Below are 14,218 nucleotides of genomic sequence, written 5' to 3' on the forward strand. Positions count from 1 at the left end.
ACAGGGGCAGTTGAGGTGCTGGGGGCAAGGGAAGGGTGCCAGAGCTCCAGCATCCCGAGGGGGAGGGTGCCCAAATGAGGGGGCCTTCAGTGAGGTGCCTAACCCACAAACACCAGCTACCTTTAGAGATTCAGAGTCAGGGAAATGGCACTTTTCAACCATAACTGCACTTGCTCCCAGCCTAAAAATTGAGGTTGGGCCGAATAAGACTTTAATAGGTGAATGAATAGGTTTGGCGGGACAGGTTGCTGGGGGGAATTTGATCCATTGAATTCAGACCCCCCCCCCACCCTGCGCAGCCTCAGAACCCGCCTTGGGCGTGAGTGTTGACAACATGTAGGGCAGGAGCAGGTTTCACATCAGTTGCCAAAGCAAGAATCCCACTGCCAGCGGACTGGGTGCCACCTCTACCAAGGAACATGCAGCTGGGAGGCCGGAGACTCCCACTCTCTACGCTAAGTCACCTGTTTAAATTTATTCCTCTCAGCATTTTCAGTACGTGAACTACACCACCCCAAATTGTCCTTTTCCTCCAAAGAAAACAAGCTACTCCAATGAAAACAAGCTGTGTTATTTATCACAGGTGACTTACAATTATCTTTGCTGCTGGTCTCTGAACATTGAGGCAAACTAAATACAGCTTCATTACTGAAGTATATCAAATAAGAATACTTAAGCATAAGAAATAGTTGGAGTAGGCTATTAGGTCCTTTAACCCTGTTCTGTTTTTCAACACGATAATGCCTGAACTTCTACCTCAACTGGATCTTCCTGCACTACCCTCATATCCTTTAACTCCTATAGTACTCCGAGATCTTATTGATCTTCGGCTTGAATATACCTGCACTCAATGACTGATCATCCACGGCTTTTTATATTAGAGAATTTTAAAGATTCAGTCCTTTTGAGTGCAGATACTTCTCCTCACTTTAGTCCTAAATGGATGAGCCCATATTCTGACCCTATGTGGTTACTGATTAGGGGAAACATTTTCTCAACATCTACCCTATCGAACCCCTCAATATTTTATATTTTTCAATTAGATCGTCTTTTATTCTTGTAAACTCTGGGGAATATAGGCCTCGTCTACTCAGAGGACATTCATCTCATGCCAGGAGCCAGTCTAGTTACTCTTCATTGCCTTCCCTCGAGTGCGAATGTGACTTTCCTCTGGTAAGAAGACTAACGGCATGACCTAACGGAAAGCTTCATTTGTGGCAGGTTTTTGTTGGCTCCTGGCTATGTCGGCTAGTTCCCCATCACTATCTAACCACACTTTTCTGGGTCCGAGGGAGAAAGGCAAGCCCACACCTCAAAGTATTTTCATCACTGGGGAGCTGACCTCACTGGCCAGACCAGCTCTTCAGAGATCGGGATACCATTTTAAAAGGGTGCCCCGGTCTCCAAGTGGGTTTGTGGGTCCCCCACACGAGCAATGTCACCCCCCTCACACATGGCCATTACCCCTCTTCCCCCCTCCCCCCCATGTAATGACACCCTGCTGTGGGGTCGCTGAAGGCCCCCCTTTTCAGGCCTTCTGACACCCCACTTCATCTCTCCATCCTCCCTTCATACCCGCCATGCACCCCCTCACCCTTCAAATCCCCCTCCCTCCTTTCATGGCCCCCTCAGGTCCTGACCCCTTGGCACGGCAACCCGGTCAGTGCCAACGTGGCAGGGCTCATGTTGACTTTGCAGTGCCACCCGGGCATCTTGCCAGTGCCAGGGTGGCAGTGCCAAAGTACCCGTGTTCCAAGGGGAGGGCTAGGGGGCCACCCTGCCCTGTCCCTGAGCACTCAGAGGCCTCTGATGTCCTGGGTGACTCCCCCCGGGTGCCATTCAGCCTGGACCAGTACTGAACGCTGCCCAGCTGGGGTCTCCCTGAGGAGGCCGGTAGATGCCGGGAGCCCGATAAATCCCAGGTCAGCACGTCTAAGTGGGTTTTAAAACATCTTGCGAGTGCGAGGCTTGGTCCCGCTCATTGTGGACGGGATCCTGATTGCATTGCCTACCGAGACCTGGGTAGGTCTCGTGAGATGTATTGGCTGTCGGGAAGCCCATGGGAGGTGTTGCCCATTGGGGCGCAATGCAGCAGGTAGATTGCGCTCTAAAACTAGTACTCCAGGTGCCGCCTTACCAATATCCTGAATAATTGCAGTAAGATGTTTTCACTCTCGTACACCAATGCCTTTGTAAACAAAAGCGAAGATGCCATTTGCCTTCCTAGTTGCTTGCCTGCATGGTAACTTTCTGAAACTCATATACAAGGACATCCAGATCCATTTATCAATCTTTCATAACTGAAAAAATATTTTATTTTCTGATCAAAATGGAAAGCTTCACGCTTCATCACATTGCATTCTATCTTCATATTCTTGCCCCTCACCCAACATATCTATATCCATCTGCAGCCCCTTTGCATTCTTCTCACTGCTTATGTTCCCATCTAATCTCATATCGACAGCATAATCATCGTATACGAATCCTATGAGTCCCAATTTTGTGAAATAATTTCTTGTGTGGCACCTTATTGAGTGCTTCTTGAAAATCCAAATACACCACATCCACTGGTTTCTCCTTACATAAACTACTAGTTAAATGCTTGAAAAACTGGGTGTTCAGTTATCACTTGCCTAATAATATATTCTAGCATTTTGCCCTCTGCTCAATTTAGCCAAAATTACCTTAATTTCTCTTGTACTTTTTCTTTACATACACTGATGTTTTTAAATGTCCCTCATCCTCTCTAGAACCTTGGTTCTACATTATTTTCAGATTTTATTTTCTCATCGACAGTGAAGATAGAGAGAGGCAAAGGGTGCGATTCTCCAGAAAAATTTCTAAGTTCATTTGTGGCGGGTTTTTCAGGGAGTGTCCTGCTGACTAAGCTGGCAAATTCCACACCACTATTCAAGAACACTTCTTTGGGCCCTGGGGAGTTTCTTACCGGTTGAGCCCACATTTAGAATTTTTTCAGCATTGGGGAGCTGAACAAGCCATTTTGAAAGGGTGCCAAAATCTCTAAGTGAGCTTGTGGGTCCCCCACACCTCCCACCCATTGGAAATGTCACTCCACACACATGGGCACTACACCACATCCCCGAAGTGAGGACACCCCCCAAGCACCCTTACAGCACAACCCCCATCCCAGTCAGCCCTCTCCCGGAGGCCCCTGCGTACCTGCCCTGCATACCCTCACCCTTCTAACCCCTCCTCCAACCTCCTTTCATGGGCATGGCCCCCCTTGGACCCTGACCCATGGCAGTGCCACTCTGGCACCCGGGAAACCTTGCACTTCCGCCATGGCACCCTGGCAGTGCTCCTGCCAGCTTGGTAGTGCCACCCAGGCACCTTAGTGCCAGGGTGGCACTGTCATGGTGCCAGCTGGGCAGTGACAAGGTACCTACATTCTAGGGGGAAACCATGGGGCCACTCTGCACTGAGACCTCCCGGGTGCCATTCCGCCTCGTCCACGCTCTTGTGGACCAGCATTGATCGGCACCCAACTGCAGCCTGCATGGGGTAGCCCGTGAATCGAGGGAGGCTGGTAGATCCCAGATAGATACGCCTTTAGTAGGTGTGCAACTTATTTTAGCCCACATGGTTTACTAACGTTCTTTGGGGAAGGAAATCTGCAGCCTGAGGAAATCTTTGGTGAAATGCTGTAGCACATCTTGTGGATGGTACACATTACAGATATGGGGCGGGATTCTCCGACCCCCCCGCCGGGTCAGAGAATCGCCGGGGGCTGCCGTGAATCCCACCCCCGCTGGTTGCCGAATTCTCCGGATATTCGGTGAGGACGGTAATCGCGCCGCGCCGGTCGGCGAGCCCCCCCCCCCGTTGATTATCCGGCCCGCGATGGGCCGAAGTCCCGCTGCTGGAATGCCAGTCCGGCCGGCGAGAATCAAACCACCTCTCTTACCAGCGGAACCAGGCGGCGCGGGTGGGCTCCGGGGTCCTGGGGGGTGCGCTCCCCGGGGGGTGCCCCCACGGTGGCCTGGCCCGCGATCGGGGCCCACCGATCCGCGGGCAGGCCTGTGCCGTGGGGGCACTCTTTTCCCTCCATCTCGGCCACAGCCTTCACCATGGCCGACGCGGAAGAGACACCCCCCCCCGCGCATGCGCGGGGATGATGTCAGCAGCCGTTGACACTCCCGTGCATGCATGGACTTCCGCCGGCCGTGGCGCCAAAGGCCTTTCCCGCCGGCTGGCGGCACGCCAACCACTCCGGCCGGGGCCTAGCCCCCCAAGGTTGAGGGCTTGGTCCCTAAAGGTGCAGAGAAATCCGCACCTTTGGGCGGCCCGACGCCAAAGTGGTTACCACTACTCCATCCCGCCAGGACCCCCCGCCCCACCGGGTAGGGGAGAATCCCGGCCATGATATTTTGTTCCTCCCATTTTGGGCGGAGTTCCGATTCCAAACCTTGTGGGACTTCCGTGAATGCTGCAAGGCGCGGAGGCTGCCGCGCGGGAGGGCTATCCTGGGATTCTTTGGCTTTGTTGTGCTCTCGCTCGTGTGCAATGTGGCCAGAGAATCGCTCCCAAAGTATTTGTTTAACTTCTCTGTCTCTAATTGGCTCAAGTTTGTTTTCACTAATCTCTTCCTCCTATTCACATATATTTTTTTTCTATAAATTTAGAGTATCCAATTCATTTTTTCCAATTAAGGGGCAATTTAGCATGTTCAATCCACCTACCTTTCACATCTTTGGGTTGTGGGGGCGAAACCCACGCAAACACGGGGAGAATGTGCAAACTCCACACAGACAGTGACCCAGAGCCGGGATTGAACCTGGGACCTCGGCGTCGTGCGACTGCAGTGCTAACCCACTGCGCCACCGTGCTGCCCTCTATTTACATATATCCAGAAATGCTTACAATCTGTATTTATGTCTATTGCTGGTTTACTCACATATTCTCTTTCCTTATCAATTTCTTGGTGCTCCTTTGCTGAAAATCCTCCTAATCATCAGGATTACTATACCTTTTGGCAATACAATAGGGAAAATACAGTATTGTAGTGGTAATGTAACTGGACTAGTAATCCAGAGGCCCACCTAATACTTTGAGGACATGGGTGGAATTTAAATTTAATTAATAAATATATCTGAAATATAAAATTAGTCTCTGTAATGATGGCCATGACTGACTCATCAATTGTTGTAAAAATCCACATGGTTCACTAATGTTCTTTGGGGAAGGAAATCTGCAGCCTGAGGAAGTCTTGATGAGATGCTGCAGCACATCTTGCGGATGGCACACATTGCAGGTATGACGCAATGGTGGTAGGGAAAGCCTAATTGTTTAAACTGGTGGATGGGCTGACAACCAAGCAGGCTGCTTTGTCCTGGATTGTGTTGAGCTTCTTGAGTGTAATAGCAGTTGGAATCATTCAGGCAAGTGAAAAGTAGTCCATCACACTGCTGACTTATGCCTTGTCGATAGCTGCGAGCTTTGGGGAGTCAAGAGGCAAGTTATCTGCTGACCATTAACTTGTTCTTATAGCTGCAATATTTATGCGACTGGTCATGTGTAGTTTCTGGTCAATTTGATGATGTTGCTGCCACTCAATGCCAAGAGATGTGTTTTGTTACAGATGGCTATCACTTGATAAAAATGTTACTTACCACTCATAAACCCAAATCTACAGGCTGCCCATGACTTTCTTACATGTGAGCTCAGGCTGCTTCATTCCCGGAGCAGTTATGAATTGAGGTGGACACTGTGCAATCATCAGGCAATATCATCACTTCTGACCATATGATAGAGGGATGGTCATTGATAAAGGAACTGAAGATGATTCTGCAAAGGACACTGCCCAGAGGAACTCTTGTTTAAGATGATTAGCCTCAACACCCACAACCATCTTCCTTTGTGCTAGCTATGATTTTGTCCAGCGGAAAGATTGTCTCTTATTACCATTGATTTTAATGTTAATGGACTCCTTGAACCCACACTCAAACAAGTGCTGCTTTGATGTCAAGGGAAATCATTCGTGCTTCACCTCTAGAATTCAGCACTTATATCCATATTAGGCTTTAAATTGTAATGAAGACTGGAACAAAGTGGCTTTGGCAAAACCTAAACTGAGCACTAGCGAGCAGGTTATTGGTTGCAATGGTGTTTAATGGATGACCCTTTCCATCATTTTGCTGATGATCAAAAGCAAACTGGAAGGGCAGCAATTGACCAAATTGGATTTGTTCTGAATTTTGATATATCGGCATTTTTTCACTTTGTTGGTTAGATACCGGTGTTGTAGCTTGACTGAAGGCACAGCTAGTTTTACAGCACAAGTCTTCTGCACTGCATGTGACTCTGATATAAATGTTGCAATTGTAGAGTAGGACTAAATGAAATTTTGCATTACATACTATAACATTTTCAAATCCCATGCAAAAATTCAAAATACACACTAATTCTAATGATAGACCTTCCAACTTGTTGGAATTTCCATATAGCCAAATGCATGTCGACTTCTGGTGGGGCTTGCTTGCTTTGAAAAGAGGTTCCCGCAATATCTCAGTCTTTATCAGGGGGTTACCCCGTTGTTTTAAAAAAAAAAATCTTTCTTTGGCCTTTGGAAAGTGAGGGACGGGCACGGGTTGGTCGGAGCCGGTGAGGAGCCCCGCGGGAGTGTCCAGCGGCCGGAGGAGGGCATCGAGCCAGAAATAAGCAGTGGGGGAGGAGCTTGACACTAGGCGAGGCAGTCAAATCCAGGACACAATGTAGAGAGGGGGCAGAGCACATCAGGTGGCCCCCGCTGAAAATGGATGTTTGAGAAGTTCGAAGTCTGGTCCCGGGGGAAACAGATTTTTTGAATTTTGAATTTTTAAAAAAATTTAATTAAAAAAAATATTTTATTATTATTTATTTATTTATTTTAAGAATGAAGAAAGGGGAAAATAATAAGCCGTTAAAGAATGCCAAAAACAGCTGTGAAGAAGGGTGGAAACACGGTTTTGCCGTTGAATGAGAGGACCAGCAAAAGCGCTGACAAGATGGCGGATGCCAGACCGTGTGGTGGGACCGCACTACTTACGGTGGAAAAGATGACCGAGGTGATAGCTGTGGAGCTGGAGAAACAGTTTGCGAGGCATATGGAGGCATTGAGGAAGGAGATGGCGGTCGCACTGAAATCATTGGTGGAGGAGACAATCGCCCCGGTGAGGGTAGCTGTGGCAAAGACATCGGAGGAGGCCGTGTCGCAGCACAGCGACCAGCTCACCTCAAAGGGGGACGAGCTGTGGAGGGTGGTGGAGGTCATCAGAGGACTCCGAGCAAAGCTCGAGGACTTGGAGAACCGCTCAAGGCAGCACAATCTGAGAATTGTGGGCTTGGCCGAAGGGGCAGAGGGCTCAAGGTTAACAGAGTACTTCACAAGATGCTGGCGGAGTTGATGGGGGAGGATGAAGATCCCTTCCAGTATGAACTAGACCAGACTCATTGGTCGTTAAGGCTGAAATCCAAAGTAAATGAACCGCCAAGAGCAGTAATTATCTGCTTCCATAAATACCACATGAAGGAGGTGGTGTTAAGCTGGGCGAAGCAGAAGCTGGAGGTGTAGTGGGATGGTGCTAGAGTTTGGATTTACCAGGACTTGATGGCGGAGTTGGCGAAGAGACAAGCGGTGTTCAGCCGAGTGAAGGCGGCACTGTACATCAATGGGCTGCGATTTGGTATGGTATACCCAGCAAAGCTGAGGGTGACGTCCAACACCAAAGATTTTTATTTTGAAACGGTGGAGGCGGCTGAGGCGTTCATGAAGGCAGAAGGCATGGGACAGAAGTGAGGAGTGGAGCTAGAAGAGAGACTGTGGACTGTGATTGGGGAGCTGGAAAATGTAGAAATGTTATAACTTTCTTTTCATTGACCTGTATTGTAACTTACTTGACTTTGCGTTGTTATAGAGTTTAAGTTTTTGTTTGGTTTGATTGGTATTTTTGTTGCCACGGTTATATGTTATTTAATTGAATTGTATGGGTTAGATTATTTTTCTTTTTCTTCCTCGGACTGGGTGGGAGAGAACGATATGTCCTGGGGGGAAGGGGACACCTGCTCTAGCTAACTAAAGTCGGCGAGTGAACGGAGGTGAGGTGAGAGGAAGGCTGCGGATATTGGAGCTGGTTAGCAGGTTTTGATGGGCCTACGAGTCAAGAAGGGGAGGGGGGGGTCAGAGGTTCGTAATGGGCGAGGGGAAGTGCAGGGGGATTCCGGAAGGGAGTTTGATATTAACAACGGATAGGGGCGGGTCAGGCTCATGGGACAGGGCCCAATGATATGATGATGGTGGATAAGAAGGCGGTTGGGAGGTCCAGTTAAGAGGTCAAGGGTGTTTGCGCATCTTAAAAGCTTGATGGCCGATGTAGCAATGCTGCAGGATTCTCACTTGAGGATGAAGGATCAGGTGAGATTTTAAAAGGGCTGGGTTAGTCAGGTGGTTCACTCTGAATTTGACGGAAGGGCTAGCAGGGTAGCGGTAGTGGTCAGCAAAAGGGTACACTTCCAGATGGAGAAGGTGGTTAGGTATGTGACTGTGATGTGACGAAGTGGTTAGCACTGGGGCTGTGGTGCTGAAGACCCGGGTTCGAATCCCGGCCCTGGGTCACTGTCCATGTGGAGCTTGCACACTCTCCCCGTGGGTTTCACCTCCACAGCCCAAAGGTGTGCAGGTTAGGTGGATTGGCCAAGCTAAATTGCCCCTTAATTGGAAAAAATAATAATTGGGTACTCTAAATTTAAAAAAAAGATATATGTGATTGTGATAGGGCGTAGAGGGGAGGCTAGTGGCGCTGGTAAGTGTATATTGGGACGATGTGGGATTCAAGAAGGTGTGTGGGGCCACCCCGACGTGGACTCACGCGAACTGATAGTGGGCGGACTAGAACTTGGTGCAGGAGCCAAAATTGGACAGGTCATGGCCGCGCTCACTAGTCCCGTCAGGGGGGGGGCGAAGGCGCTGGCTGGGTTAATGGTGGAAATGGGAGGGGTGGACCCTTGGAGGTTTCTGCACCCGAGGGAGCGGGAGTACTAGTTTTTCTCAGCGGTCCATAAGGTATACTCGCGGATCGACTTTTACATGGTGGGGAAGGCGCTGCTGACTGGCGTTATGGGATCTAAGTGCTCGGCAATTGCAATATCAGATCATGCTCCGCATTGGGGGGATATGGTACTGGAGAAGGGGGCGGTACAGAGATCAGGGTGGAAGCTAGACGTAGGACTGTTGGGGGACCGAAGGTTCTGTGACAAAATTGAAAAAATAATCTAGGAATATGTAGGTTCCAACTACATGGTGAGGTGTCAAAGGTGCTTGTCTGGGAGGCTCTAAAGATGGTGGTGAGGGGTGAGGTGATCTCGTTCAAGGCTAGGCTAGACAAAAGGAGAGGTTGGAGCGTCAGAGGGTAATAGATGAAATGCTGGAGGTAGATAGGAGGTATGCAGACGATGGGGACCCAGCAAAGTTGGAAAAGAGGAAGGAACTACAGGCGAACTTTGACCGACTATCTACCAGGAAGGCGGTATGCCAATTGAGGCGAGCAAGGGATGCAGTTTAGGAGCATGGAGAGAAGGCAGGGCAGTTCCGGAGGGAGGCTGCAGCAAGGGAAATTATGCGGGTGCGGGACAGGAGGATGCAGTTGGGGAAGGTGGCAGGGCCGGATGGGTTTCCGGTGGAATATTATAAAAAATACAAAGATAAGCTGGTACCTCTGATGGTGCGGATGTTTTGAGGAAGCGATAGGGAAGGGGGTGTTACCACAAACTTTGGGGCAAGCATCGATTTCCCTGTTGCTTTAAAAAGATCAGGATCCGACGGAGTGTGGGTCGTATAGGCCCATATCACTTTTAAACGTGGACGCAAAGATATTGGCGAAGGTACTAGCAGGTAGGCTGGAGGAGTGTCTCCCGATGGGAACATCAGATGGGGTTTGAGAGGGAGGCAGCTCTTTTCGAACATTAGGAGGGTATTGAACGTGGTTGTGGCACCGGCAGAGATGGTTGTGGCATTGGACGCCGAGAAAGCATTTGACCGGGTAGAATGGAGGTACTTGATGGCAGTTTTGGATCGGTTTGGGACTTGACCAAGATTTGTGGACTGGGTAAATTAATTGTATAAGGAGCCGAGGGCAAGTGTCCACACAAATAACATCAGCTCGGAATACTTTTCTCACCATCATGGGACTAGGCAGGGATGTCCTATGTCCCCCCCTGCTGTTTGCACTCGCGATTGAGCCATTGGCCATCGCATTAAGATGTTCGGGGGTATGGAAAGGGATAGTGCGGGGGGGGGGGTGGGGAGGGGGATAGAGCATACGGTGTCCTTATATGCTGATGATTTGTTATTATGCGTGTCGGAGCGGAGTGTGTTAATAGGGGGAATACTGGAACGGCTTTGGCTGTTTGGGTCTTTCTCGGGGTACAAATTAAATCTAGACAAGAGTGAATATTTTGTGGTGTCTCGGTCGGGGGTGGGGGGCTGCCATTCTATAGGGCAGGGACTCACTGGGGGTGCAGGTTGCTTGGGATTGGGGGGGGGGTTCTACAGGTACAACATTTCTATTTGGTGGGAGGGTGAAAGCTGATCTGGCAAGGTGGGATGGTCTCCCTCTGTCACAGGCGGGTCGGGTACAGGCGGTTAAAATGAACGTGTTGCCGCAATTTCTGTTTATTTTCCAATGCCTGACGATATTCCTGCTAAAGGCATTCTTTAAACTGATTGAAGGGATGATTAACTCGTTCATATGGGGAAGGAATGTGGCCAGAATTAGAAAGGTGCTACTACAGAGAGGAAGGCAGGCAGGGGGTTTGGGTCTTCTGAAACTGGAGTATTACTACTGGGCGGCGAATGTGGAGAAGGTACGGAGCTGGGTCAGAGAGGTTGACTCCCAGTTAGTCAGAATGGAGGAGAGTTTGTGTTAGGGGTCGGGATTGAAGGCGCTAGCAACAGCGCCGCTCCCGACGGCCCAGGGGAGATACTCAGGGTATCAGGTAGTAATAGCTTTTTTGAGAATTTGGAGGCAGTTTTGCCAGCACTTTGGGTTGGGAGCAGTGTCAAGGAAAATGCTGATTCGGGGGAACCATAGATTTGAGCCAGGGCAGTGGGATGGAAATTTTCAGAGATGGGAGAAGAAAGGAATTAAAACACTAAAAGATTTGTTTCTTGGAGGTCGCCTTGCAGGATTAAAGGAGCTGGGAGCGAAGTATGGGCTGGAGCAGGGGGAAATATTTAGATACATGCAGGTTCGAGACTTTGCCAGAAAGAAGATACAGAGCTTCCCAGTAGAGCCGGCCCCCACATTGCTGGAGGAGGTGCTGACGAGGGGGTAGTGTCGGCGGTTTACGGGGCTATTTTTGAAGAGGAGAAGGCACCGCTGGATGGGATCAAGGCAAAGTGGGAGGAAGAGTTGGGAGAGGGTATGGAGGAGGGGTTCTGGTGTGAGGTGCTCCGGAGGGTGAACGCCTCCATCTCTTGCGCGAGGTTGGGGCTGATACAGCTGAAGGTGGTATATAGAGCACACCTCACAAGGACAAGCCGGCTCTTTGAGGGGGTAGAAGATGTGCGTGAACATTGCAGGGGAGTCCCGCAAACCACGTTCATATGTTTTGGTCTTGTCCAAAGCTGGAGGATTACTGGAAGGAGGTATTTAGGGTAATCTCTAAAGTGGTGCACGTGAAACTGGATCCGAGCACCTCGGGAGGCCATTTTCGGGGTGTCGGACCAGCAGGGGTTGGAAACGGGTGCGGAGGCAGAAGTTGCAGCCTTCGCCTCGTTGATCACCCAAAGGCAGATTCTGTTGGGATGGAGATCAACCTCTCCATCCCGTGTCCTGGCGTGGCGGGGGGACCTGCTGGAATTCTTGACTTTTGAGAAGGTCAATTTTGAACTGAATGGATGAAGGGGTTCAACAATTCATGGGTGTTATTCATTATGCACTTTCGAGAATTGGATTGCATCGAACATTAGTGGGGGGTGCTGTATATGTGAAGGGTGACTATGGGTGATTCCCGATTCCTTTTTGTTCCTCGTTTATATTAACATGCGGGCTAATGTTTGGGGGTTTGGTGGGAGGATGGGATTGTTGTTATTGATATGGGGATTGACATTGCATTCGTTACTAATTATTGTTTATTGTTGGTGGGTGTAAATTTGGGAGAAAATGTGAAAAAGGAGAATAAAAATATTTTAAAAAAATAACCAAATGCTTGTCAATATTGCATACATTCAATGGTTGTGTGGTTATCCACAGGTGAGATTTTACTGAAGTGGTTCCATTGCCAGAATGGTTTTTAAAGAGTGGTCAACATACTTGGGCAGGAGGTGGGACCCCTCTGCAATATTGCCAGAAGGAGGCATTCATTAAGAGTGAACAGGGTTACCATTGACCCAGAAACTGAACTGGACCAGCAATATAAATATGGCGGCTAAAACAGGAAATTTTGTGGTAACTCGGCCCCTGATTCCCCGAAGCTTGTTCCCGATCTACAAAGCACAAGTCAGGAGTGCGATGGAATACTCTCTACTTGGCTGGATGAGTGCAACTCCAATAAGCTCCACACTATCCAGGACAAAACAGCCTACTCGATTCTTCCCTCTCATCCACCACGTTAAACATTCACTCCCTCCACCACCAACATACAATGGCAGCAGTGTGTACAATCTACAAGCTGCACTGCAGAAAATCACTAAGATTCCTTTGGCAGCACCTTCTAATCAAGTAACCTCTGCAATTTAGAAGAACAAGAGACACACACCATCCTGACTGGACTATATTGGAATGTATCACTAACGCCAAGTTAAAATTCTGGGGCTCCCTTCCTAACAGCACTGTGGGTTTACCTATGCCTTATGGACTGCAGTTCAATAAGGTTGCACACCACCAGCTTCGCAAGGGCAATTAGACATGGGCAATAAATGCTGGCCTAGCTAGCGATGCCTACAAACCATGAATAATTTTTTTAAATGGTGGGGGGAGGTGACCAATTCAGTACAGCGGGCAGACCTTCTATGCTGCCAGCTCAATCAGATGGCCAGCCGATTTGGGCACTTGGCAGTAACACTGAGAAGGGTGGCCACTGTGAGGCAGCAAGGGGAATTGGAGGTACCCTCGAAAGGGTTAGCTTTCAATAAATTTGTACGTGGACCAAGAAGGTAGGGTTTGGACACGCGCTTCAACAATAGCTTTGGGGCAACCTCCACACAACTCGCAGCTTCCTCAGAAAGCACTGGCAAAATGCCTGTGGCCTAGGAATGTTATCCTGAATTGGACCATTAGTCATTCAAATTGACTGCCCACCTCCATTTGGCAGACAGCTGTGCCTCTGTCTTTCCCACCGCTGGAAAATTTCCAAAATAGTACAACTGCATTGAGGAGCTGTTCTGATGCAGATCCCTAGCATTTTGCCAGACCCACTGACTCAGTTTGCACCACCCAGGGACTTGTAAGATTCCACCACATGCATCAGTGCATGGAGATGACAGTGTATGTATGCTGTTTACTATTGAAATTAGAGAATGTTGATAGGTTTGACAGCATCAGGTTGAAATCATATGAACAGCTCTGTATATTTTACATAACATCAAATTTTTAAAAAAATTCAAACCCTTCCAGAAGTTTTAAGGTTCGCATCATTTTAATCTGAAGATAATTATAGATGTGGACAGATGTAACCACAAACGGTTGTACAGGAAAATTTAACGCGTAAACTGTGGTTATTGTACAACATGCAACCATAGCTGTTCTTACCATTCAAATAAATTACAGAGTATACAGTGTAGCTGTTAACCTTACCAAAAAACATGGGTATGTCAAGCTTGTCTTCTCGGTCAACTTTTCTTTTAATCATGACTATGTAGATGGCATACAACACTGCTCCTGTTAATGACCACAATGAGCCTGCAATGAAATAAAACATTTAGGCTATAGAAATACAAAAAAAAAATTGGCTTTTAAAGAGGCTCTCCATTCATCCTAACCTTTAAGGTCAGTCCCACACCCAAGATCAGTCTCCAACTAATGTTCAGGTTGTATGGGCACCCTGTTCCCAACCACTGACAATTCTATATTTCACCGCTACATAAAATAATCACCCTAGTTAAATTGATGGCCATTTAAACTTTCTTTCATAGTCAAGCCTGCAAAGTGATGCTATAATTTTGGTTGCCTGATATTTGCTCCACTGGTCCACGGACTTCAATGGAACTGAATATCGGACATGA

General features: G+C 48.5%; 1 protein-coding gene across 8 annotated transcripts in view; it reads right to left on the reverse strand.

The window, feature by feature from the left end:
- LOC140388542 (solute carrier family 35 member F5-like) overlaps positions 1-14,218 on the reverse strand; it is a 191,310-nt gene that overhangs the window by 52,321 nt on the left and 124,771 nt on the right. For all 8 annotated transcript variants that reach the window (XM_072472938.1, XM_072472980.1, XM_072472957.1 and 5 more), the window contains one exon: positions 13,791-13,895. In XM_072472938.1, the coding sequence (XP_072329039.1) occupies positions 13,791-13,895 (105 nt within the window). The remainder of the gene's footprint in view (positions 1-13,790; positions 13,896-14,218) is intronic.

This window comes from Scyliorhinus torazame, chromosome 2 (assembly GCF_047496885.1).
Source record: "Scyliorhinus torazame isolate Kashiwa2021f chromosome 2, sScyTor2.1, whole genome shotgun sequence".
Classification (NCBI taxonomy): domain Eukaryota; kingdom Metazoa; phylum Chordata; class Chondrichthyes; order Carcharhiniformes; family Scyliorhinidae; genus Scyliorhinus; species Scyliorhinus torazame.